The following is a 26,031-nucleotide window of genomic DNA, read 5'->3' as shown; positions in this document are numbered from 1 at the left end:
ATCTCCCTTTTTTTTGCTATTTGCTTTCTGATTGTTTTGGCTATTTGTGGCTTTGACTTTGCAACCATTGCTTGTGGTAACTGGTTCATACTCACCAGCAAAATATATTTTCATTGTTACATCCAACATGAGTAATATTTTCAGGCTTGTGCCTGATCATTATAGAAGGCAGTGATGTAATCTATACAGTTTCAAGGCTCCTCTGTGGGAGTTAGTGCACAGTAAGCTGTGATGAGAATTTGCTAACTCCATGGTGTAGCTGTTTAGGTGCTTTCATACCTGCAAAGTAGTGTAGGCCACTTTGCAGCAAGGTACCTTGCATGAAGGCACTGGTGGCTCAGCAGCACCCACTGGGGAAGAATGGCCAAGCCACTGCTACCTTGGACTGCAGCTTACTGCATATTAGCTTGCCCATGTGGACCAGCACCTGGTGAAGTACCCAAATGGATGAGAATTTTAACCCATCACCACACTAGTGAGCATAAATGCCCTTATGCATACAGATATATGTTCCTTCTGTGTTTGCTATATAAATGTAATTGGTTAGTGCAAAAGCAATTATAATGTTGCACATAGATAGTCTCCTGTTCTTTTTATTATAAATGGTGTATAAGAAGCTTAATCGGGAAAAATAGTCATGTAATATTTCTATCATATTTTGTGTTTTTGCAGTGAGAGAAAAACGCAAGAGTCTCTATATAAACCACGTAAGTGAAAATGCCTCGCTATGCAGCTTTCTCCTTGTTGTCTATATTATACAGTAAATGAGAGTTATCACACATGATTTCCACATGGCTGAGAGGGTGCTGATGCTTCACATGTCTGTTCTGCATCAGGATCCTGAAGTATAGGCCTTGACTATTGAGTTAGTGGAATGAATCTGTTGGTTTGAAGACAGTATTATGCTCACAACTGGTGTACATAGGTAACTGGTATCTGGGAAAATGAGCTGCACACATTGGTATGATTTTTAAAATTACTACAGAACCTCTTGAAACTTTAGATTACATTTATATGCAAGTTTGCATTGGCAGGGAGCTGTGGTATTGGACATTTACACAGTTGTTCTGAAGTGTTGATGCAAGGTAAAGTGGATTGACATGTGCTACGTGCTGAGTATGAAGATGGGGGTTTGATATGCTTATGTACCCTGGGCATTTTTCAGTTTAGTTCTCTTCTGTTTAAATCAAATTATCAGTCAAGCTGAGAGCAAATACCCTGTAGCCTGCTTTGGGTACAGGACCAGGCTTCTCACCTCAGTTAGCATTGTTTGCACTGCTGAAGCACCTGGAACCAGTGTAGTTCCACGTATGTGAAGCCTTGTGCTGAAATATGTGGAGTCATGGCTCAGTAAAATTGAGAAGGGAAAGAGCTAATTGTCTACCAAATGCTATTTGCCTTTAAAGTGAATGGGGATAGGCTCTCAAGTTTTTCTCTATCTGGAAATATAAGCTGTCATTTCATTTTCATGACACTACAGCTGCTGAAACAGATGTGGTTTATACCCACTTCATTTTGTGCTGAGGTGAACAGTTACCTAGCTCCAGATAAACTGGATTGAGGCACAAATGCAGGTGGATTCAGCTGAATGCTTAAGTGGAGCTCCTAATTGTGATTCACTCCAGAGCTCGCACCTGCAGGAAGGGAGGGAGCCACGAGGGCAAGAATGCATTGCTGTGTGGGGTGAGAGGGCAGGACTGCTTCATTTTTTGCTAGAACTGGTTGATGTTGAGTATTTCTAAAACTACTGCATGGCTTCCAAAGCAAGCTGAGATTTTCAGTTTCCTCGGAGTGAAGATTCTGAGAAGTCATGAGATACTATGAAGCTTACAAAACCCTTAAAGTTGCCCCCACTAGGTTAGCAGATGTTCTTGTCCTCATCTTCTATTCCCCTGTAAAACATTCCTATTGTTTAGAGTGCATGTGAGGGTAGATTGCAGAGCAATTGTCTTGTTATAAAATTACTTGGAAAGCCAGTGTACTGGGTTCCTGTAAAGTTAATAATGTGTACTCAGTACTGACCATTTCATATGTAAAAATTGTGCTGTGGGTTCTGATTCCTCCAGCAGATTACCAAAGATGAGTATTACAGATGCTGCTGGAAGCACACTATTACAAACCCTGGTATAAAGTGTTTATAGGTTAGGCTGGGCATATTGCAGAAAAGGGAAGGATGGTCATATCACTGAGGAGTTGTGTTGTTGGGAGCTCAGTGTGGCAGCATATGCAGTTGATGTGCCAAGTGCTGTATCTCCTCTTTGTTTTGTTTTTTGCCCCACAAGTACCATTCAGAGTATTGGATGAGGCTGCAGTTGTATAAACTTCCCTCAGTGGTTTACTGCTACCTTAAGTCTGACTTCTTTGTACTTTGAAGTACTTCTCAATTACAAAGCAAAAAATACCCTTTATGAAGTCCTTACCATATCTATTTCTTCACAGGTCAGTTAAGTTTTTTAGGCAATAATCATAGATAAACTGTATTTTCAAACTTGTCCTGTAATATTTAAGTTGTTTCTTCAGCACACCAGTGAGTATTTATTCAGCACCTCCTAAATCTTCAGTGTGCTAAACCTGATACACAAACTGGTGATCATTTTTGAAGGGATAGCTGTGGCTTGTAACTGGAAACCGTGTTTAGGTTTTCAGACTGCAGGGAGCATCCTGGTTTTCCTAGACCAACTTGTTGGAAGAAATTTAAGGAATTAGTTAGATTTTACAGTTGTATGTGACAAATGATGGGTTTTGTTTACATGATACAATGGTTTATGATATACCCTATTGACTGATCAGTTTTTTCCACTGTTCCTCAGTGTGTGCTAACAGGAGCTATTGCTACTCATGTGTTTCCCTGTTGATGTGAAGTGCTGTGTCCCCACATCTGCTCTGGAGGAAACAGTCCAGAGGACATAAATTCTGTTGTGTTATTTTGTCTTTTTTTAAAAGAACTTCTCACTATAATGCAGCACTTTTTCTTTTGTGTTTTTTTCATGATGTCATCTTTTTTGTTGTCGTTGTTTTTCATGCTTATTCTCCTTTGTGATAAATAACCAAGATGAGCAACAAAATATTTTTATCTTTTTGTGCAGTATCTGCATAACTGGTTATTTTGCAGTCAGAATTGAATTTCTCCCAGGTGATATGGGGGGGGCTGGTTAGAAAGAGAAGTGTCAAGAAAAACTGTGCTTTTTTTTTAACTGCTTGCCAAATTCTGTGTAGTAACAGATGACAATATTAATTTATACAAATGCAGTTTTGAAATATTACTTTTGAAAAAATTAATATTGACTCCTCCTCATTTACAAATGCACTTTCTCGGCATGATCACATTACTGTTCTTTTCCTTTCTTGCTTGCTTTTGTTTGTAGAATATTTTACTTGGCTGAATAGTTTCCTGTGATCCCCAAACAAATGCTGGGTTCCTGCTTTGATTTGTTACACTTTGTCAAGGGCTGACAGTTGCCGTGTTTCAGATTCACCTTGTCAGTAGGTGTGATGGAAGAAGCCAGCAGCTGTTCTCTTTTTTTTTTGGGGGGTGGGGAAAGAATGAAAGGAGGGAGTGACAGAGTGCTATGGAGGAGCTGTCATCTCTCAGTCTTCCCACGGAGCCCAAGGAGACAGATGACAGGTTGGGAATGGTGCTGGAAGTTCCCTACCTCCAATGTACCTGACCTGTTTGCTTTCTTCCAGCCTGTTTTAATTCCTAAGGAGTTGGAGCAGACTCTATTTTATGTTTGTTTTGTTTTTTTTTTTTTTATGCTGCCTTGGTGTGCACATGTCTTTTAATCTGCTTAGTCAAGCTGCTGAGAGGGATAAAGATGCAGATTGAGATAGGGGCGTTTCCTTTCTCACAGAAGAGAGATTGCATCAGTGTCTCTGCCTGTACAAGGAAAGCAAACAGGAAGACAGACTGCGTTTTGTGTTTTTAGAGGAGGTGGTGGAGAAAGAGTGAATCTTTTATTATTGTTGCAGTAGGTTGTTCTTTTTACTGTGTTTTTTTGTAGGGGAAAGGAGCAGGGTGAGGGGAGAAAAAAGGTTGTTTTCTCTTTTTTCTCCTTCAAGTTTTTCTAGAAATTTTCTTTCAGACAAGGAGAAAATGCTGTTAGCCCAAGTAATTTCTTCTCTTCTAGGCAAGATACACTTAAAATGAATCTGTGTTGATGGGCTGTAATACCCCTTAAAACTGAAGGATATTTTTTGCATATTGGTATATTTCTGAAGGAAGATAAAGGCTAGGAAAAGGGAAAGAAAATAAAAGGAAGTAATGTCTCACTTTTGCTTATTTTTTATTCTGGAGACTCTTTGCCAGCCTTGCAGCAAGAGCAGCCTTTCATCATTGTCTTTTTTACATGGCTTCCACTGTCTGCTACCTGGCAACTGGATGTTCAAATTCCAGCAAACTAATACTGCTTTAATCATTCCAAGTAGATAAGTTAACACCAGCATTTTTTTTTTCATCATTCTGGGGAAAAACTACTGGGCAACACTTGTGTCACAACCCTGGTCCATGTAAGTGACCCTGTGGTGATTCCCATCAGATCTTCTCCCCAGACACAGCACTGGGGACTTGCAGAGAACAGAGGAGTCTTCTGCTGTACGTGGTGAGGCAGGAACAATTCCTGTGAGCCTTTTTGAGTGCTTGGAATGATGTATGGCACTTACTCCTATGTAGCCCCCAAATTTTCTTGTCAAATTGAATAAAGAGGCTGTTCTGCTTCCCTGTTCTGAAACTACTGGACATGTGACTGATAATAAAACACTTTCAACTAGTGATTAATGAGTAAGTAAGATACATGCTGAAATGGGAACATAGTCTGGAAAGCAGTTTAATCTGTGAAAGCAAAGCACAACATAAAAAGTGAAATCTTGTTTTCAAGTGGACTGCCTGAGGCTTACTATTGTAAAGGTTTAAAATTGCTGTTGAAATGGCTTAAGATATTTTAATTGACATTCCTTACTTGAAGAGAAGAACAAGATAAACTGGAAGATAGATTAGAGGCTTCTGAGGTGCTCTTGAACTTCTAGAGATTGCTTAACATGGTCTTTGCTCTTTTCCATTACATAATCACAGAAAAAAGCCAGTCTTAAGAGGGCATTTATAGGCCACCTGGTCCATTTAACAAATTCCCTGCATTGATGCCACTCCTAATAGGTGCAGCTTAAGAGTCTTTCCAGGCATCTAGTAAGTTAAAATTAACAGGTTTTCTTTAATGGCTTACCTAAACTTACTGTTGGAAATGTGTTTTTCTAAAGTATTTTAGTTAGCTTCTTTTCCTGTCATCTAGGATGAAGAATTTTACCTCTCCTGTCAGCCTCAAGGCACTAGGTTATATGAAGTGATAAACTTTTTTATGGGGAGAAACTAAAACTAAGTTTTGAGTTAGAATGAGAACATGCAGGAGAGTCCTTTTGCAAGGGGCTGTGTAATACTTGCTGTGCTGGGAATGTAATAAGTCCCTCTGGTGAAATTGCACAACAGCAGCAATTACATGCTTTGTAAATATAAGCCTTTGAGCTGATTTTAACAGTCAAAGAAATATTTAATCTTTCACGTTTGTAAAGCAGGGCACTTTATCAGTGGTTAAATAGGGCCTGAATGTGCTGCAGAGGAGTTTGCTGACATGATTTTCTATAGTTGACATGGGTAAGGACAAACTTTGAGAGCCAAAAACTTGCAAGTACAGATCTAGTCTAAGCTAGGCTAGTTTTGGACATTATCAAACACTGGTGAAACTAATCAACTGAGGACAAAGTTGAATCATGAGGAACAAGGGGTATTACTTAAGAGTAGTTGGACTGGATTTTTTCTTTAATTGCAGTTACTGGCAGAGGAAGATGAACATACAGTGATGCAGTTTCCTATTACTTTTGTTCTGGTGAATATATCTACACCAGTGGTAGACAATTTTGCTGTATTGACATTATGCAAGATGAAAATAAGTGCAGAGCTTTGCAGAGCCACGCAGAGAGTTGTGTTGCATGGTTTTCTTGATTTTGGAGGCACTTTGTTGGCCTGTAAAATCATGTTTCTTCCGTGAAAAACGTTGTCAAAACTAAGTCATGTCCTGAAGCAGCAGAGGATCCTCAAGACAGGAACCTCCCTTTTCCAAGTCAGTAGCAGTCCTGGTATTTTTGCTTGCTGTTGTAATTTGGCTTCATGTGCACTTTTGTGTGCCAGTTTTGCCTTTTAGCATCTTGGCCAGCCTCTGCTGCCTGGAAGCTAATGGGCATGTCTGCACAGACGGGTGCAAGCAAGCCTCAGGTTTTCCATGGGGAAAAATATTATTTAATAGGACCTTTTAAAATTATGCACTGACACACCTGGTTAGCAGGAAGAAGAGACACTACTATCATTATTTATTACAGAAGCTCCAAATTATCTTTTGATGGACAAGTGCAAAAGAGCTCTGGAAAAGGCTGAAGCTGCTTTGCCAAACTGGAAGCTGTCTGGCTGAGGGCCAGTGCTGGTACAAAAGCTGTATAGCTTCATTAGGGGAGCAGTGTGCCCAAACAAATGAATCCTGCTGAGTCTAAGGGCAGAGAGCCACCCTAGTGCTGCTGAAGAGGCCAGAGCTGGCCCTTGTGGTCAATTCTGAGTGTGGGTTTTGGGCAGTGTGCACCATCCATCCATTAGATGTTTCTAAACAAAACCCTTTTGAAGTGCCTACTTTAACAAAAGAAATGGTAACATTGCTCCTTTCCCCACAAATTTAGATTTAATTTCTAAGTTATGTTTCCTGAGAGAAAGGAACTCTTTTGTACATTCTCATTGTGAAAGACTTAGGAATTCATTGTGATTCCTTTCAAATCAGGTACCTAGAAGCAGTTCCCCAGTGTTTGTATGATTTTGATGGCAAACTAATCCATTAGATTTCTGATAAAATGTTTTTATATAAACTTCAAGTAGCAACCTGTAGTTCAAACATCTTAAAACACACAGGATTTTGGGGGAAAAAACTGCTAGTCTCAAGAGATAGGAACACCTGCATTATTGGAAATTGAACCTTGATCTCTCAGGGCTTTTTCTGTAACACATTCAAAAACGTAGCAAGTTATAAGGCAGAGTTTTCTGTTCTGTATCTTTTCCTGTTAAGAAAGAAATTCCACAAAACACCTGTTTTGTGTTTTGTGACCTATAAAGTCAGCATTTCTTAGTGAATGTCTTTGGTTGAAATGAGAAAAATAGCAACTTCTTCTGGAGCAAAGAGCTCCAAATCCTCTCCACCAAAAGAAATCACCAAATGATAGAAAATCGGTCCAGTATTCATCTCAAGAGCTTGTTCAGTCTGGTTTCACGTCTAGGAACAGAAGGCTGTGTCTAAGCTATTGCTGACATGTTTGTTTTACCTCTTCGTTACAGTTCTCAGTGATGGAGATTCTATCACTGCTCAAGTCGTTTAAGCTATCCCTGCTATTAGAAAAAGGTGGTGGCTTGGGGTTTTCTTGCCATTGCCTCCTGGACTTTCATGTCCAATCTTAATTTTCCATAGTTTAATATAAGCCTGCTCTTTTTTATCCCATCCACAAGGGTCATGGAGAACATCATCCTCTTCTTTGGAACTCCCTTCAACGTGGCTTAAGGCCATTATTTTTGCTTTGTTCTGTAGAAAGCCTTTCTACTCTGCCAGCTTTCCCTTGTAAATCAGGTTTTTTGAATCTCTGATTGATGTTATTTCTCTATCCTCCAGACTCTCTGAAATAAATTCAGCTTTCTTGAAATACAGTGTACAAAACTGGACATAAAATTCCAGCTGAGCAGAGTGAATGGGTGCTCTACCCTGTTGCATACAGGGTAACTCTATCAATTCTATTGATATATTGCTTTTTTTAAAGAAAAATGTCCTCTGCAAGTTAATGTCAGCTACAAATTCAATAAAAAATACTTTGATGCTGTGATCAAAGTTGTTGCTCAGTATTTTATGTGGAGTTGACCAGACCTCTGTGGAATGTCCCTTACTTCATCCTTCCAGTTTGAAAGTGATCCCTGGGTTACCAGAATATAATTTTAAACTACCAAGTAGTTTTTGCCTGCCGTGTTTTCCTTGGGAATTCCTTTGGGAATTTTATGTGAGATGAAGTTGGAAGTCTTGCTGAAATTGAGAGATGTGACATCTATGGCATCTCAGCTTGGGTACAGAAATAGTGCTGCAGCTACTCCAAATACAGGTAAAGTGAACCCCACTTCATATCAGTGAGGTGCTTTGAATTAGTAAATATTTGTAGTAGCAAAGGTTGTTAAGGCTTGACATGTGTCCTGTGCTCATTTTTGCATATGAAGATTTACAAAAGGAGGTGTACTAGTCTGTCCTTTTTCCTGGGCCAGCCTTATGGTGGGATAGAACCTTAGAAGGATCTCATTAGAGGGTTTGGCTACTTTCTCCAAATGCTCTATAGTCATTCTCAGCTCTTCTGATTTTTTCTGAATCAGAGGCTCTTTGACTTGTCTAAATGGGAACATTTTTGTGGTCAGCTGTGATGGATTTGAAATTCAAAGGCGTTAAGCTCCTGTACAGTTTTGGTCCCAGACTTACCTATTGAAATGGACACAGAAGAGAGTTTGTCTGTATGACAGTGCTGAATACTGAGCTGATGCTCAGTAATCTCTTCTGTCCTTTCTAAGGATGAAGAAGGTTCCTGTGCAGCATTTTATGGGGGCTTAGAAAAGTCTGTTTGACTGAACTGTGAGACTTCAAATGTCTCCCAGCTTAGTCAAGATAAAATACAAAGCTGAGGGTGTTTTCCAGCAATTGGAAAAGGCAGAAAATCTGTTACCTGCTGCATCATATGGCTGCAGTTGGACATCAGAGTAGAAGCTGGGAATGTGGATCTCCCACAGGTCAGTTAATACATGGCACAGGTGTGTGTGTGTGTATTTACCCAAGGGTGGAGGTTTATGCTTGGCACCATTCTGACTCAGAGAGGTGCTCCTTCCTGCCAAGTTGTTGTGAGCAGAAAGCGAGGCATGAGACACCACGTATTTTCCTGAGGTGTGAAAAGTTCCAAGCTTAACAAAGTGTGATGTGGGCTGAAAATTCAAGAAGAGTTGTGTGATGTGATAGTTTCAGAAACAAGATGTGTTGCTCTAATTATTGATGTGTGTCAAATGTTAGAGTGCTGTTTACATAAGAAAATTTATATCTGATAGTGGTGTTGCAGCAGAGTTATTTTCTATCTTTTAATTGTGCTTCCGGTATATTTATCTTAAATTTTATCTTTAAAGCGTGTTGACTCTTATTGTGCAGAAAGAAAACTTTCCATGTGTTGGGTTTTTTTTAATAACAAGGTTGAGATGTGTGTACGTCTCCCTTTTTTTCCCCAGCCACTAGAGGCTCATTTTTGTTGTTTTTAAGTTGCTTTGTCTTTATCATGCCTGTGGAAGGTACTCAACAGACTAATGCAGATATTTAAACTGAACTGTGATAGAATAAGAGCTGTGAATCACCAGTCCCCTAGTAATTCTCTCTGTATGCATCAATGCTAGATAATAAATTTTATGGCATTAATATTCACAGTGCTTCTGCTTTTTTTCTTTCTTGCCTAACATACAATAGCTTGAAAGGTAGATGGGTTGTCAGCTTCCAGAGTATTATAAAGTACCTTTCCAAAGTCCTGCAGGATTTTTGAAAAGGGGTATTTTTCATTTTCTCAGTAAACGTTTTCACTTCCAAGAAAAGCAGTTCAGCCAACAGTTTTATTGGTCAAGTGAAGGACCTCAATCGAATTTGTTGGTAAGCTTTCAGATAATTTGAACATAATGTTTCTACAATTGTGGCAGCTTCAGAAAGTGTTGGGTTGTTTTTTTTTTTAATTGACAGGAGACTTTGTGTGTTTTTTCACTCATAGCTGTGAAATGCAGAAAGATGACTTAGATGTGTGTAGGTTTTACCAGGAGTCTGTCTGTCTGTATAATGAATGCTGTTAAGAAGTCAGCTGCCTGTGGAAGGTGGAGCATTGGTGAGCTGATGGGTGCTGACACTTGTAATAATGTCTGTTTTGGAAATTTGGGAAAGGGGAAGATGTACTGAGGAGTCACAGGACCATATCCTGGATGCTCAGTTGCTCTGAGCTGGTAAATACCTGTGAATTCCACTGATGGCATTGACATTGGTCTCTCCACTGAAACACTGGAAACAGCATTAATTGTAAGATTAATTAAAATTTCCATGTTGATATGCCAACTGAATTTTAAACCTATTCTGCTGTGAGTTAATTGTGTAATTTGACTGATCTTCACTTTCCTGACAGAGGTTCTTGGTCAAGTTATTTGCTCAGAAGGTGGAATAAGCAAAGATAGAATCAAAGAGGATTAAGGACTGTGATAGCTATTAGCTGATGTGATTGGATAGCTGTTTTCTTTAGCTGGCTCCTCTAAACAGAAGCTCTCTCAGCAAAAAGAATGTTTAGAAATAAACAGTGGTCTCAAATGCCTGATTTTTGGCTGAATTTTCCAGTGTTTTCTATGGTAGGGCAGAAAAAGGATTGAAATATATTGAAAACCTTTATAGAGATGGGGGGTTTTGTTTGCTTATACTCTTTTCTTCTGTCCTTTGATCAGTATTCTTCTTTTCTGATAACAATCTATTATTGATGAATTATTTTTTCTGAATTTTCCTTATTAATTTAGTAGTTCTACTCTAAAGACCTCTTTCCCCTACTTCATTTTGTTGGAAGTTTTTTTGAGGATTTAGTTTTGTTTTTTTCTGTAAGCATGGTTACTAAACCAATCTGTTGCTAAACCAGTCTTCATTGCTAACACAATTCCTTTTTCACTCTTCCATTTACTCTTTTGGAATGAGGACAGAAATATAGATCTTATTCATCTTTGCTTTCCAAGTGTATGTATTTGAGTAAGCCTGCAGAAAAATTTTTGCATGGTTTTGGGGAAGGAGGGACGCAGGGGATTTGGGACTTGAAAGCATTGGCAAATCTCAGGCAGGGATTTTTGTGACTTTTGCACTGTTAATTATTTCTGAACTTTCTGAATTGCTTCCAAATGTGATCACGTTACCGTGTGCATCATTGTGAGAGACAGAAATTTGTCATTTTAAAATTCTTATATCTTCCCCCAAAAAATGTCTTGGTATTACATAATTGCCATTGTTCTTTTGCATGTTTTTCATAGCATCCTCCTGGGCAGTTGAGAAGGAAGTACAGTTCCTGCTCCACTATTTTCCTGGATGACAGCACGGTCAGTCAACCAAACCTCAAGTATACCATCAAATGGTGGGTTTTACAGTTTATTTATTTTTGCTAGCCCTTACATTTTATGTGTGTATTTATGTATATGTATTTTTGAACCATTACTAAGCAAGCTTCAAAGGTTTTAGTTTTTGAAGTAATAAATTTATTTAAAAGTCATGCTCCAGAGTTACTGAGTGATGTCTCAGATGAGTATTTTAAGTTACACTGGTGCCTTTTTACTTTTGGAGAGAAATGAAATTGATATTTGTGGAGTATTGTTCTTTACATTTTGGACAGTAAGGGGAAAATAGAGACCAAATGCTCAGGCATTTAATGCTCTTTGTTAATAGCTGCTGAAAGCCTCTCTTGAGTTGTCTGTAGGTTGGTTACCTTGGTGTACACAAATGCAAAAATTTATTAAGACAGTATTTCTGCTGCAGAGGTGTTTACATGAGAGACAAATCTATTTAGACTAATACATCCAAAGGAGTTTGTAATGTTGGTCACTAAGACAGTCCTTAATTTTTCTGTTAAAGGAAAAGGAGAGGAGAGGAGAAAGGTTTAATTAAATTGATGCCTGATTCCTCGTCAGCTCTTTCTGCCTGGAATATAATCTTGCTTTTCTTCAGGTTTCTGTCACTAGTAACTTAAAAATTTATTAACACTTGAAAAACGTTTTGCATTTCTGAGGTGTTTGGGTGTTTTTCCTCCTTGATTCTCATACTGTTCTGCTCTAAAATCCTTTGTATGCAGAATAAGTGCAGCCTTTTGGGTGAGTTTTGGGTCTCTTTTTGCATCAGAGCTTCCATGGCTCGTGGGAAGAAGATTTGGGTTCAGCTGCAACAGCCAAGAAGCATTTTCAGGGGGGTCACAGGGCTGGCAGAAGCCTTGTGAAGGGGGACACAGAGGGAAAGCTGGTGGTGGGGAGAAGAGTGGTGTGTTTGGGTGAGACTTGGATGCATGGTGGGGGGCAAGAGTTGTGGGAGCAGAAGAGCTGGAAGAGCCAGTGCTGGGATCAGGTGGGAGTCGAGCAGGGCTGAGGCCAGGCTGCCAGCTTGGGAAGGGTTGGAAGCTGCAAGGGCTCAGAAGGCTTGGAAAGGGACTACAGAGGGTGAGAAACTGAACTCTGGCACACAAGGTCTCTTCATCTTCTGTCCAGCTGCACATTTAACAGGTTGAAGGGTGAGGAGATTGTAGGATTATTGCTTTTGTAGTACAACTTCATTTCTTTCCCCACACCTGCAGTCTCGGCAGGTAAATGACTATTGCACATAAGTAAATCTCAGAGGGAGTCCTTTTACTCAGCTCATTTATCTCTTCTAGGTCATGTCATGCACTGGTGTGTTTAAAATATGACTCTATCCACTGCAGCATGTGCAGCAGGAGGGGTGGCTAGGGTAGGGTGATGGAAAGCTCCATAATCATCATTTCTGCACTCTTAGTGCCAGCTGAACCAGTGAATAATGAAAGGTAGAATGAAACTTGGATAAGTTACTCTATTACAGCCCTGAGAGACTTCCAGATTCTGATACAGATTTCTAAATAGTAAATATTTTCTAAATTTAATTTGGCATTTTGTTACAAAGGCAACCATATGGGCACCAAGCAGAGCTGTGCACGCAGATTCTTACATCTGCTTTCATGAAGTGAACTGGAGCTGCAAGTGTGTTCCTAGGGGCATAATTTAAAATTAAATTTTAGGATTAATTCATTTAGTGAATAGCTTTCTGTCAAATCAAATTCTTTCATAAATGTGGGTTTTTCTCGTGTTCAGTTACAGCTGCAGCCTTTAAATGTCTATGGTACACACTGTCTCTTGATTCCTTAAATATGTGTCTGTAGAAAAAAGTCAAATTTAAAAAGCATTTATGATCTAAGAACTTCTAATGCAGCCAGACAAAAGTTCATAAAAATTTAGTAAAATATATTTACTTTTAACAGAGAAAAATATTTTCTACTGTATGGCTGTTCAAAAAATACCCCAATCAAATCTGAAATAATTTAAAATTCTACTAAAGTTTTAGCTCAAACATATTCTTTTCCTAACATACCATGTCTCAGTTTTCATGTAAAATTCTGGAAGAACATCAGAGAGCAACCAATTGACTCTTAAAAGGTCTTTTAGGGAAAAGAAAAGGTGGGAATTTTGCATCAGTCTAAGACATAAGCATCTTAAAGTGAATCACTGATGAAACAAACTGACTACAAAGAGAATCAGTGAGTTCCCTCTTCCATCCTCTTTCCCCTTTAACTTAGATTGGTTTTATATTGCTGCAGTAAATAGGGAGAGTGCTGGCTTGGCTTCATTCTTCAGTAAAAATGTATTGTGAGTAAAGCATGAGCTGGGAGTTGGAAACTGTAGGATAATCATAAGAATCCATGCTTTAATTTAGTACCATCTCAAATGTGAATGAGATCAGTTAGTTGTGTATGTAATCAAAATCTTAACTTTCTGTGAGTATGAGGACACTTTTTGTCTGTGTGCAGAATATAAACAGGGGTGCTTTGGTGTGTGGTTCAGCGTAGGGGAAATGCATAATGCAGTAAGTTATTCAGGGAGTTGTCTTTCCTGAGTTAAAATAAGTAACTTGATGCCATAAAACTGTAGGAGTGTGGTATTTGAGTCTGCTGTTTGAGCAGCTACACAAAGACAGACACAAGCAATGGGTTTAAATGTACAATCATAAGCCAGTGGTGATTAAAACATTTCATGTTAACCTGGCAGCAGAACTAAAGACAGTGTCCAATGCCTGTGCTTTGTCTTCCACCTTGGAAATCAGTAGGAGTTGAATCATTGAATTTAGTGGAGTAGGGCATTAAATGGAAAGTGTGGAACTTGATATGTGAAATATGAAGATTATTGTAAAGTTCTTGATTACTAGTATAAAGGATGGAGTGTTCAAAATAAATATTATAAAATTGTCTTTTTACAGCAGTTTTCCTGATATCTAAGAGCAAACAAAAAAATAGAGTTGGCCATATTCTGTTTGTCATGCTTTTTGCTAGCTTTTAGATTTATATGTAAGGTGACAGAAAATATCATGTGGCAGTCCTGAGATATTAACTCTGTATTTTTCTTTACAGTGTAGCTCTTGCAATATATTACCACATCAAAAACAGGTATGTGAATAATGGAATCTTGTACTGAAAATATCTTTTATTGAAACAACTGAAAAAAAGCCATGCTTAATTTCTTTCAAAATGTTTTTGAGTAGTAGTTTTCTTAACTCCCATGCTAACAATAAGAAGCACACACATTTTCTACATATATAATTTTACATAGAAAAATTAAAATTAGAGGATTAAGTACCATAAAAAATGGAATATGAACAAACAGCTCAACATCGAAAAGTTCTGATGATTCAGTGTTTGGTTTTATATGCATTAGCCATTTCTGCATTGTTGCATATATTGAAAAACATGTAGAAAAATCGGAATAGTATCTTCAGTTTTATGTTGTTAGGTGCACCTTTGTAAAGTTAACTGTGCATATCAGTGATCAGTTAGGATTTTGAAGTAAAACCCATGAATTATACAGTAAGAGTGGCATTGTGAAGAGATGTAATTCAAGATGCCTCAGAAACAGAGCAGGTCCTGGCTTATCTCTGCTGGTGTAGTATATTTTAGATCTCTGCTCAGTCAAGTTGATTGAAATTGAATAGAAAAAAGGTTCTCTAAAAAGTAACTTGGCACATACATGAGTTTTCTTCATGTTGAATTGTGCTTTTGTATCTTAAATTCCCTGTCCTCATGATACGTCACAGTATCCTAAAATAATAGTTCCTGACATTTCTAAGGAGAGGTTGTATAAATAATTTAAGTGACTTTTGTGTCCATGATTTTTCAGTTGGCCTTTTCAGAGTATTTGGCCTAGATCTTGATTTATCAAGCCACTTAGGCATTTTTTTTCTTCTGGACTATAAGAAGTCTAAGTAGAACAAAAGGAATTACTCATGAGTTTAAAGTTCAGCTGGTACGTCATTCAGAACCATGGCTCAGGTCACTGGAACCCATCACACTTCTTGAAACAAGGCTGACATCTCAAGAGAAATCTTTAAATGTGCACAAGGGCAGAAAGGCTTAGGGCTTGATTCCCACTGGAAGCTCTTAGAACAATTTCCAAGCATCAGTGGGCCTTGGACTGAAACATGGCAATATATAAAGCAAATACTGGAGAGAAATCTCTCTAATTTTTAATCTCATTTACCAGGAAATAAGGCATGAGTGATCATGCTTGGATTACTTGTTTATCCATCTGTGGTTCCTTTTTCCCCCTTTTTCCCATGGTCCCTGGATTAGTTTGGTTAACTAGTCAATTTTTGCTATGCTTGACTAAATAATAGAGATAAAAAAGATAATCAGACTCCAAAGTTTTGTGGAAATAAATTAAATGTTCTGCTATGTACCATGGCAGGTGAGTAAAAGGTTTGAGAGAATCAGGCACATTAGAGATTACAAAGGGTAAGAAACCTCAGTAAGAGCTTACAAGTGAGCAGGAAGAATCCAGAGCCAGGGGCATCCAGAGCCACAGTATGCCAGACTTGCTTTATGCTGATTGCCATGGAGCTGATCCCTGTCTGTCTGTAAATTATGCCAATTCGTGGGCTTGCAGAGCCTGATGCAAATTTGACCTACAGCTGGTAGAGAGACCAAAACTTTATAAAGTAAAGTGTACTGTGTCAGCATCTTGAAAACAAATGCATTCTGACTATTACTTTCTTGGGAAAGTTGCTCTCTGTCCTTTCACTTTTGGGATGGAGAGGAGATTCAGTCAGGAAACTGGTTGCTGCTGCTTTCCCTGGAATGTGCCTGGGCTGGGGAAGTGCTGTGCCTGCACTTGGGACAGTCCCAGCAGTGATGCTGGGGCCAGGCTCACGTGTGTCAATTAGCAGCTCTGAGATGAGGGATGTGAAACAACTGTTCACTCTGGGCTTGTCTCTGGTTTGGGAGTGGAGGGACAATGTGATAACAGCACTCAGTTGCGCTTGCTGCTGAAACAGCAAGAGCAAAACATATGTTCTGTTTCCTGCTATTATAGGCCAAAAGGAAGTTGTTGACGTATGTGGGAGATTTTGGTTCATTATGGGGGTGGGGAGTATGAAACCACTGTGACTCTTTGACTCGAGGTTCATTTTGACAGAAAATGAGCCAAGCATCTGCTCTTCCAGAGAAGAATTCTTTTCAGACAGTATTTAGTTGGTCCTATTCTCCTGCATAGGAGACCTAAACCAAAATAACTTCCTAATATTTCAAACTCTCACCAATCTAATTTTTTGGAGAAGCTATGTATGAAATATAATATTTCTTCACATGTTTCTCACATTTCATTTGATTGTAACATTCTAGTTACCATTCTTCCCTTTCCCAGTGTCTCCTATCATGGTTATACTGATCAGTTTTCTTCATGTTTTATTATCTTAGTTATTCAACAAGTGATAAAAAACTACACCCATCTTGTTTTTGAAGGAATGAATAAGCATTGGTGAATTTGCTAAAGAAATAAAATAAACCCCAGCAAACTAACCATAAAGAATGCTTGAGTTATCAGTAGATGGCCCATTTTTGAAAGAGTACAATGTGAATTGTAGTGAAGACAAAAACTTCTCAAATGTTTTTTAAAATAGATTTTTGAGGGCAGTCAGATGTGACTTCATAGCATACAGCAGCTACAACCTGAAGAAATAAAACAGGAAATATTTCTGTTTGCATTGTGAACTGCCATAGTTTACTATAGCATACCAATCATGTCAGGGAGACGACTTCTGCATCAAGATACTGGTTTTTTAGGTAGGGGTAAAAGAGTCTGGCCTAGAATCCTTGCTGATAGGAATTTTCCAGTTGTTTTTATCCCAGTCCAGGTGTTTTGGTGGGTTTTCTTTGTGGGTTTTTTTTTTTTTTTTTTTTTTTTTTTTTTTTTTTTTATTTTTTTTTTGAGTTTTTTTGTGTGGGTTTTTTTTTGGGGGGGGGTGGTTTTTTTGGGGGGGGTTTATTGGTTGTATGTTTCAATTTAGGTACTCCTCTTTCTTGTATTTAAAAATGTGTTTATTTCCAGTGTTAGCCTCCATTTTAGTAGAAAAAATGGCACCTTCAGATGTTGAGGTTTAAATGTCAGCTGTTAATAAATGCATTTTGCAGATATGAATCCACTGTAAAACTTGTGGTTTGCACCATCTGAGAGACACGTGGTGCTATGTAATGATAGAAAATGTTTTCAGTGGTTTGTTTCTTAAGAACTGTATAATCAGAGTACCAGGGATGTTAAAAATAAAGATGGGATTGTAATAAGTAAGTCACATGGATGCATCTGTCCAGAAAGTGCAGCTCTGGTACAGTTATACCCCTTGATTTTGTCTTTGTTAATGTCCTTGCCGAGGTTATGTACAGCAAAAATCTTATATTGCATCCTGGGTGTTAGGCTTGAGAAGTTGCATCAATGTGCATGCTGATATTGAGCTACAGGGATTTCAGAGAAACATCTAATAAAAACAGCGAATAGGAATGTTACTTCGTCTGAATATTTTTTTGTACGTGCTTCTTTTGGCTTTCAGAAATCATTAGTACAATGGAGTTTTTCAAATAAATTAAAAGTAAAGAATGTATGTATTAACTAAAAGATTACTGTAAGAACAGCATTGCATGTAAGTAAGCATTTACAATGTTGGTAGTAAAGGAGGAAGAAGAGTTGAGAGATTGCAGGGGTGGACATGATTAAGTTAAAAAAAGGAGAGTAAGCTGGGCTGATTTTATGACAACTTTGTAGTAGTACTTCTTAAGCCTCATAGTAAAGAGCTCAGCAGTTTTGTATCTTGGGCACTGAAAGCTGAGCGTTTTAGCATGCTTTGTAATATGAATTTCATATTACTTATGGCAGAGTAGGTCCAACTTCCATTGGAAAATCACATTTCATCAGTGTTTCTAAGCATCCCACAGCATGGGGAGTGTTGGAGTTTTAATGGTGCACTTGTGTGTGTTGTGTTCAGATAATGACAGTACTTTGGTTCTAACACTTTTTAGGGACACAGACGGAAGAATGCTCTTAGATATATTTGATGAAAACCTTCATCCCCTTTCGGTAAGTTCATCTGCCTCTCCTTCCCTTTCATGTGAACTGTCTTTTTTTTTTTTTTTTTCTGTCTGCTTCATTTTGTTTCAGTCACCTATTTGGAAGTATTTCTTCCTTAGAAATCCGAAGTGCCACCAGACTATGACAAACATGATCCAGAGCAGAAGCAGATTTACCGCTTTGTCCGGACGTTGTTCAGTGCTGCTCAACTGACTGCTGAATGTGCCATTGTCACCCTGGTGAGTGTCTGAGGGATGACATCAGCCATCTGACAGACCCAGTTTTGTTCTCAAAAGTTGTGTTTGTATGATTTAATAGATGTAGGTGCTGCCAGGGAATTTTCTCTCACTATGGAGACTGAGGAAATTTCTTGATGGGAAGAGATGCCGCAGTTAATTTTCATGTGTAGAGTAAGTGAGGAAGAAGAGATTGGGTAACATGTGACACAAAACTGGGGTCCTGCCTTCACAGAGTGAGTGTTACAGGCCACCAAGGTGACTGATAGAAAATGTAGGTGGCATAGGTGGTCTGAATATGAGGGAATGTTAAAAGCAGAAAGACTTGAGCTTTCAGGGGATTTGCTGTGTCTCAGTACAGCTCCCAGGAGAGACTTGGGAACAGCTGTAGGTGATTTAATAGCACTAATAAGAATTGGTGGGCACATGAAGGATTCAGTGAGTGACTGGGACATGTTGGCTCTCTTCTACTTCCACTGTACTTGTCATGGCATTGAACAATTGTACTCAAGTCTGAAGTTTAGCTACTTAAAAATAGCACAACACAAAAGAAGGTTCACATTTTCAGCTGGTGTGGATCAGCATAGCAATGTGGATTAAAAGAGCCAAAATGATATCCACCAGCTGGGAATTTCTTAATTTTCTTGAAATTTATATCCTGCCAATTCTGACAAGTCTCTTCAGCTTTCGGTCACAATTTTGGCCATGTTCTTCACTCAGAGATTTTAAAATAACAAAATGGTTTTTTACCACTACAACATGTGGTTTCATAACAGCTTAGTTATGCATTTTAGATGGAAGAAGGGGAAATTGGAGAAGGTGAATTTTGAAGCCCAGGCCTACTCATTTCCTCTGTTAATCTATTCCCCTTGGCTTCTAAGATTAGTTGGCAGGCTTTTCTCCTTTGGACAGTCAGAATGAATTGTACTAACCAGTGAAGAACAGGAATACGAGAGAAATAGGGCAAGCAACACCCTACAGTGCTCCACCCTTCCATTTTGTAGTTTTACTCTTCCTAGTTGCTTGACAGAGCCAGTATTTGTTTTCTGAAATGACATTTTGCCTGTCTCTTTTACATAATTGTACTAGGTGCTTGTCCTTCTTCCTTTTCTTCCTAAGTGTTTTCTGCTGGAGATAAGATATGTTTTGTGAATCAATATGTTCTTCTGTAATTTAATTAACTCACTGTCAAATACCTTGTTGTATTTATCTGTTATTCAATCTTAAGTTATTTGATCAATGAGGGCACTGTTTAGTGGAATGACAGGGGACTTTTCTTTTTTCCCTTATTTTAATAGCATTACCTTTCTGTTACTGCAATGCATGGGAAGTTCTTTCTCACAAGTCTTATGTAACAACTTCTTTGCCTCTTCTGGTTCTTGTTTGGTGTAATCTCCAATGAAGTACAAATGTCTTTAGTTAATTTGTTATGTTGCAGATGCAATTTTCATAGTTGTTAATGCCTGAAGACTTAGATGACTTGTTTTGTTTCTTTTTTTTACCCGGTACAATGGTAACAGGAAAACGTGTTATAGCCTAGTTCTCAAAGGAAAATGTATTATAGCTTGGTTCTCAGAGCAGCCCTGCAGATATTCATGGATAGATTTGGTGCAGGTGATCTGTGTTTGCCATTCTGCTATTCTTGCCTGTGTTCTCATGGTAATATCACCAGCCTGACCCTTCTTTCCAGAAACCTTCAGAGTTTATATACATAGTGTTTTACAAGTGTGAAATTTGGCTGCTGCTACTCTCAGTTTCCTCTGTTTCTTCTAGAGCCCATTTTTTTATTCATTTGTGTCATCAGGAGGGGCCCCAAACACAGATTAGGTTGTTTTTGAAATACTCGTGTGGAAGCTAATCTGTGAAAAAGAAATCGACCCTTTCCCCCTTCCCACACTCCTGAAATCTTAGTAATGTTGATATTGCTGTTTATGAACCTTGCAAGTGCTTTCAGTTTTGATATCCTGTCTGGAGAAGGAGAGATCAGCATTCCCTGCTGGGGCTTGTGTTTTGCCACAGTCTGGCTGTCCGTCAGAGAGCAATCTGATAGCCCTGTCTGCCACTTGTTCCTCCTGGGAGGGTTGCCAGAAGGCAGGAAGTGTGAGGATCAGAGACGTTTTGAACAAGATGCTACAGTTTTCTCTTTCTTTCACTCACTCTAATTATTTTTAAACAGTTCTAAGCATCCTTTTTTACTGCCCACATTATTAACATGGTTCGAAGTGTGTGGTTGAATGCACCCCACTGTTTGTCTTGGTACATGCATTAACCAGGTAAAAGCAGCAGTAACAATTAGTTCTACAGCAGGCTGTGTTCAGCACAGGAGCTGAGTAAATGTGAAACTCCAGACTGAGATAAACTATTCTGCAGCAAAAAGCCAGCGTTGTGTGGCTTCGAGCACTTAATTAAAATATTTCAATTAAAGCTTCCACTATTACAGCAAAACCAATTTATAATTAAACAAAAAATTTAATTTTCACATAGCCTCTAGAGCTGCCAAGAGATTTCCCATACTGATAGGTGGAAAATTAAAATCTCAGGTTGAAACAATTAAATACTAATTCACATTATTTATTCATGAAATAATACCATAAGAATAAAATTAGTTTTAAGAATTGTTTTGCCAATTTAAAGCTTGTGCCTAGTGGTTCTAACCCAAGTGAGTGGCATAACTGTATTTTGTGACCTGACTTATGGAAAGAGGTCTGTCTTGCCCCAGAGTATTCCCACCTTTGCTAAAACTGAGAAATGACTGTGTCCTCTTCAGCATCTCCTCCAGTGCAGAGGTAGAAAGTTGTATTTGTGTTAATCTACTAATTGGATTGCAAATAAAGATGTGAACAGGAGTGCTACCCATTCGTTTGGGTAAGCAATACAGTGTTTGCATGTCAGGAGAATTAAATATTTATACTTTGTTCTTTTGTTCTGTGGAAACAATCCTATGAGCTAGACCTGAAGAGCAGAATGTTCCAAGTTTTCTGCTTTGCCTTGGCATGGCTTTCTGAGATTTTTGCAAATAGGCCAAATTTAAGGCTCTTTGAATATACTTCTCTGTCCTTAGTGGTTTCAGAGAGGACACATTTTGCATTTGCAAATATGCTGGGTCTGCATGCTGTAGACAGATCAGATACAGTGATATGTAAATACATACAGTACACAAGCTGAATTATTCTGAGAAGTTCAGAGGAGCATGCTTTTGGAATACCTTGCAGAGTTCATACTGTGACTGAGGGGATTTGATATTAGCGAATTTGAAGTTTGAAGTATGTAAGAATACATTTTCCTTGTGAAAATAGGAATTTAATTAATACAACCAGATGTTCCTGGGTTCTTACTGTATTTTATGGTCACATTTTCAGCAACTAGGTAAAGGGCTGCTGTATTGTGAAAATGATTCTATTTGCGGAGAATTTTGTTTTGTTTTTTTGTGAATTTGGAGGAATAGAGAAATTTTTTTTGCTGGTTTCCTTTCAGTAAGATATTTTTACTTTTGAATGCTAATAAAATACTTTATTTAAAAAGTATATTTCAATTGATGCATAAAAAATCTGATACTTGTTTAAAAGAAAAGGAAAACCCAAAAGGGTGTCTGGAGTCCATAGAGACACTTGATCTGCAGAAGTCCTTTTTGGTGTCTCAGTGTGACCAACAGCCTTTACACAGCTGATGGACGATGCAGCTTTCCCTGGAGACCTTGGAGTGCAATCCAAAGCAGTCCTTGTTGCCCGAGTGTGGCTGGGTGTGAGCAAGGCCAGGCAGTGAGGCTGGGCTCTGTCCTGTGTAAGGAACCCATGAGCAGAGCTGTGTGTATCCACTGTTGTTGGTGCCCACCTTTGTCCTGCTCTTCAGGCATTCCTGGGGAGGTGCCAAAGCCCAGCACTTGGCCACATCAGAGGAAGGTCTCCAAAGTGTGGAGGGAAGGCCCCTGGACCTGTGCTGTCCATCCCGAGCCCCTTGGCAGCTGGGCATGGCTCAGGGTGTGCTCTGGAGGAGGCCAGGAGGAACCTGAGCTCTGGCAACTGGCGGGATAGGGGGATGCTGGTCCCTGCTTTTAGGACTATTCTTATCTTTTGACTGTGGTCTAATGAACAACACATGAGTGATCATCAGTTAATACTTGCACATCTACTTTGTCAATTCCTGCCTTAGAGTTGCTGGGATATGCACTTAATGAAAAGAGAGCAATTAAGGTGGGGACTGAGGGAATTCTTTTTAAATCACAAGAGAAGAGGACATTCACAGAGTGTGTATCTGCTGATGCCTCGGCCTTCTGTATGGGCAAAGAATTAATACTGATCCCAGTTTTAAACTGGAAATTCAATGCTGCCTAACAACTGGAGTGCATTTGACATGGATTATAGGTATTTGTCTCAAGAAGAGTAAATTAGGGGGCAAACCTGGAGATGTGTGACTTTTCTCTCAGTTCCACTCTTGCTTTCTATAAATATCTGCAATGGTACTTTGCAGTTGTTCACCTTTTTTCATAGTTCTGTGACTGCTTTTGTTACTTCTTTTCACCATTTGGTCTCAGAAATAAAAATGGGATGAATTTGCAGTGACCACAACGATGTGATGTCGTTTTCCACCAAATGGGTGGCACCAGACCTTTGTAGAATATTTTAAATTCCCAGCTGGGCAATTGCAAACCACGGTTATTTCTGGAGAGTCGTGGTAGGGAACTGGCTGATCGCTTAGAACAGAGCATATGGCACTTTAGTGATTGGATTAGAGCCGTGATTTGGCTGTGTGAGACCCACTACCAATTATAATCTTTTCCATAAAGATATCATTTCAGTTTCAAGGCATTGTGACACACTGAAGTTTTCTCATTAGAGAGCGATGACTCTGTATTTCTCCATAGTGTGTTGGGATGGAAATATCTTCATTAATTACTCTGTGCTCCTGCAGTTTACACTGTGGATTACCTGAGGAGGGAGGGAACGAGATGTTTGCAAATAAAGGTTAATTTGTAGATTCTCAATTATAATAATTAAAATAGCAAAACTGCTGTCTCTTTCTGTCAATGTAAATCAAGTGAGAAATAATTTAAGCCACTAGAGTTTTATTGGTAAAATAAAAATAGAATTCAACATAAAGCCATATAAAAACCACATGGGAGAAGATAATGTTTTACTCTTGCTGCTGCCTCAAAATTCCAAATTATTCTAGTCATGTCAGTGACATTCCTCAGTGATTGCCCATTGCTTGAGTGTGCTGAGACTCCCAGTCAGCTTCCTTGGGGGCAACACACAACTCCTGACCTCTCAGTGTGCCACCACAGGAAATTCTAGTAGTGCATACAAATACAATTGCATAATGATTTTGGTTGGAAGGGACTTCTAGAGATCATGTCTGGTTTGGCCTTTTCTCAAAGCACAACCAAACTGACCAGTGTCTGACCAGTGGAGTTCTGAATTTCTCTGATGATGAAAATTCCATAACCTCCACAGAAAACCTTCTCCATTGCTTTAGGGAAGCCTAAAAAAAGAACTACTGTATTTTTAGTGCTTAGACTGCAACTCCAATGTAATAAGAGGTATCAGTGGAGTATTGGAAGTTAATGTTGAACAGCTTCAAGATGAAGTTACAAAAAGAAGCAAAACTATAAGAACCCCATAGTTTAAAAAAAAATACAAGTAATTTTTGTGATTGTGAAATACTGAAATGAAATTATTTGGCATTTTCATATTTGGTATATGTCCTCCTGAAGAGGGGAAAAAAAATAAAGAAATCTTCTCCAGCATTTTAACGTTTCTTTTTACTTGAATGTATTATATAATGCCCAAAGTCTGCTATAATATCCTCTGAGATGCTGTTTCACACTAATTAAAACTGAACTCTTCAGTGCTGTCTTTAGTTTTCAGTTTCTTCAAACGATTTATGTTCTGTTGATTGGGATGTTGTGTAACCAACACTCTGCTGTCCAGGATCATGGGGAGCCTGACATCTTAGATAACTGGGACTACACGGGGTGGTACTATGGTTAGTTACTATTGAACACTTGGGAAGAGCAGGATGGATTTACCCATCTGCAAATAACCACCCTAAGGATTAGTTCAGCTCAGCAGTGGCCCTGCTGGAGCAGCACTGCTGGGCCTTGGATGCTGTTGCTGATCCTGATAGTTTGTGCCATGTTACAGCTCTGTGTGTGGATAAAAAAAAGCCCCCTCAGGACTAGTGGTTATAATAGATGGCCTAATGCTATTCAGCTTGCCATTGCAAGTCCAGGTCCTGGGAGTCAGGATCAGAGGCATCCAAACTAGGTCAGCATGGAGTTGTTTCAGGTCTGGCAGATTTAAGAGGTGAAAATACGTACTGAAGCAAATCAGTTCTGTACTTCTACTGGACCTGAAATGGCTTTGGAAGCCATTTAACTACATTCCTGTGGTGTAGCTAAGCTAATGAACCTCTCCAGAGTTCATTAAACTTCCAGCCAATTTGGGATTATCTATACCCATGGAGTGGTAATTTTATTTAATTAGTAGAAATAAAGTCTCTTTCATTCAGATAAATTAATTTTTAACAGAGGCAAATCACTAAATTGGTTTCACTTATGATTAAATAATGATTTGCTGATACTCCAAGTATTAAGGTCAGTCACTGTGAAATCTTGGTGTTAGTCTATGGGAAGAGATGCAAATAATAATGCAATATTGTTCCTTTGAAATCTTAACTCTATGCAGTGTTCCTTCTGACATGTCTTAGTTATTAAAAAGGTGCAGCCGTTGTCCATCAAAGCTTGTTGAAATGACAGTCATGTAAAATCGTGGTTTGTTCCCAAAAGCAGAATGTAGACTATAATGGAGGTATCAGACTCTGAGGTATTGAGTTTGTAAATAAAAATTTATTGACAGACCAGTGACCATTGGCATTTTCCCAATCAGAATTGTATTTTCGTTTCAGCTAGGATTTGAATTATGGTGCAAAAGTGTTTTGAATGTTGTAGTTGTTTTTGAATATTGAATATTGTTTTTACTAACACTAAGTTGTATTTGTTCTTTGCAAGCTGGAAAGAATTCAGAAGTTTGTGTTGTTTGACTGAAACCACTGAAAGTTTTTGCTCATGTCACATCAGCGACTTTAATGTGAATAAGTAGTCTTGTTATCAATCTGTGTAAAATATCTATACATGCAGTCATAGAACTGGTGGGCAATGACAAATGGGATGAAGATGGCTCTAGGATGCTATGAAAGTGGTTGAGCAGAACTAGTTGTTAAATGAAGGCAGAATAAATCTGAGCCTTTTGGGAATTCAGCTTTTGGATGTTTAATAAAGAAGTACTGAAAAGTTCTGCCTCAAAGCTTACTTTCAGGTGCTGCAAAGGATGAAGCAGTAACAATGTAACAAGTAGTTTAAAAAGTAGTAATGGTGCAGCAGCTTCAATTTGTTTTAAGCTTTAGTTCCATTCTTGAGGATGGGTGCAGCTGTTAAAAGTTGGTGGAGGCAAATAATATTTTAACGTAGGGATACTAAAAGCTCTTTAGTTCTAGTTCCATAAAGGAACACCTGCCAAAATAAACAAGAGGGATAGTTCTTTGACTTATGTTTAAAAA

At 38.6% G+C, this 26,031-nt stretch overlaps 1 protein-coding gene across 5 annotated transcripts in view; it reads left to right on the top strand.

The window, feature by feature from the left end:
* CCNY (cyclin Y) overlaps positions 1-26,031 on the top strand; it is a 118,801-nt gene that overhangs the window by 77,183 nt on the left and 15,587 nt on the right. For 4 of the 5 annotated variants that reach the window (XM_014892188.2, XM_088159478.1, XM_088159483.1 and 1 more), the window contains 5 exons: positions 673-707; positions 11,120-11,220; positions 14,263-14,298; positions 18,193-18,250; positions 18,361-18,480. In XM_014892188.2, the coding sequence (XP_014747674.1) occupies positions 673-707; positions 11,120-11,220; positions 14,263-14,298; positions 18,193-18,250; positions 18,361-18,480 (350 nt within the window). The remainder of the gene's footprint in view (positions 1-672; positions 708-11,119; positions 11,221-14,262; positions 14,299-18,192; positions 18,251-18,360; positions 18,481-26,031) is intronic. The other variant, XM_014892189.2, reaches the window with a different exon arrangement.

The sequence above is a fragment of the Sturnus vulgaris genome, chromosome 1 (assembly GCF_052056855.1).
Source record: "Sturnus vulgaris isolate bStuVul1 chromosome 1, bStuVul1.hap1, whole genome shotgun sequence".
Classification (NCBI taxonomy): Eukaryota; Metazoa; Chordata; class Aves; order Passeriformes; family Sturnidae; genus Sturnus; species Sturnus vulgaris.
The sequence above is the reverse complement of the archived record's forward strand: the minus strand, read 5'-3'. Positions and strand labels throughout refer to the sequence as shown.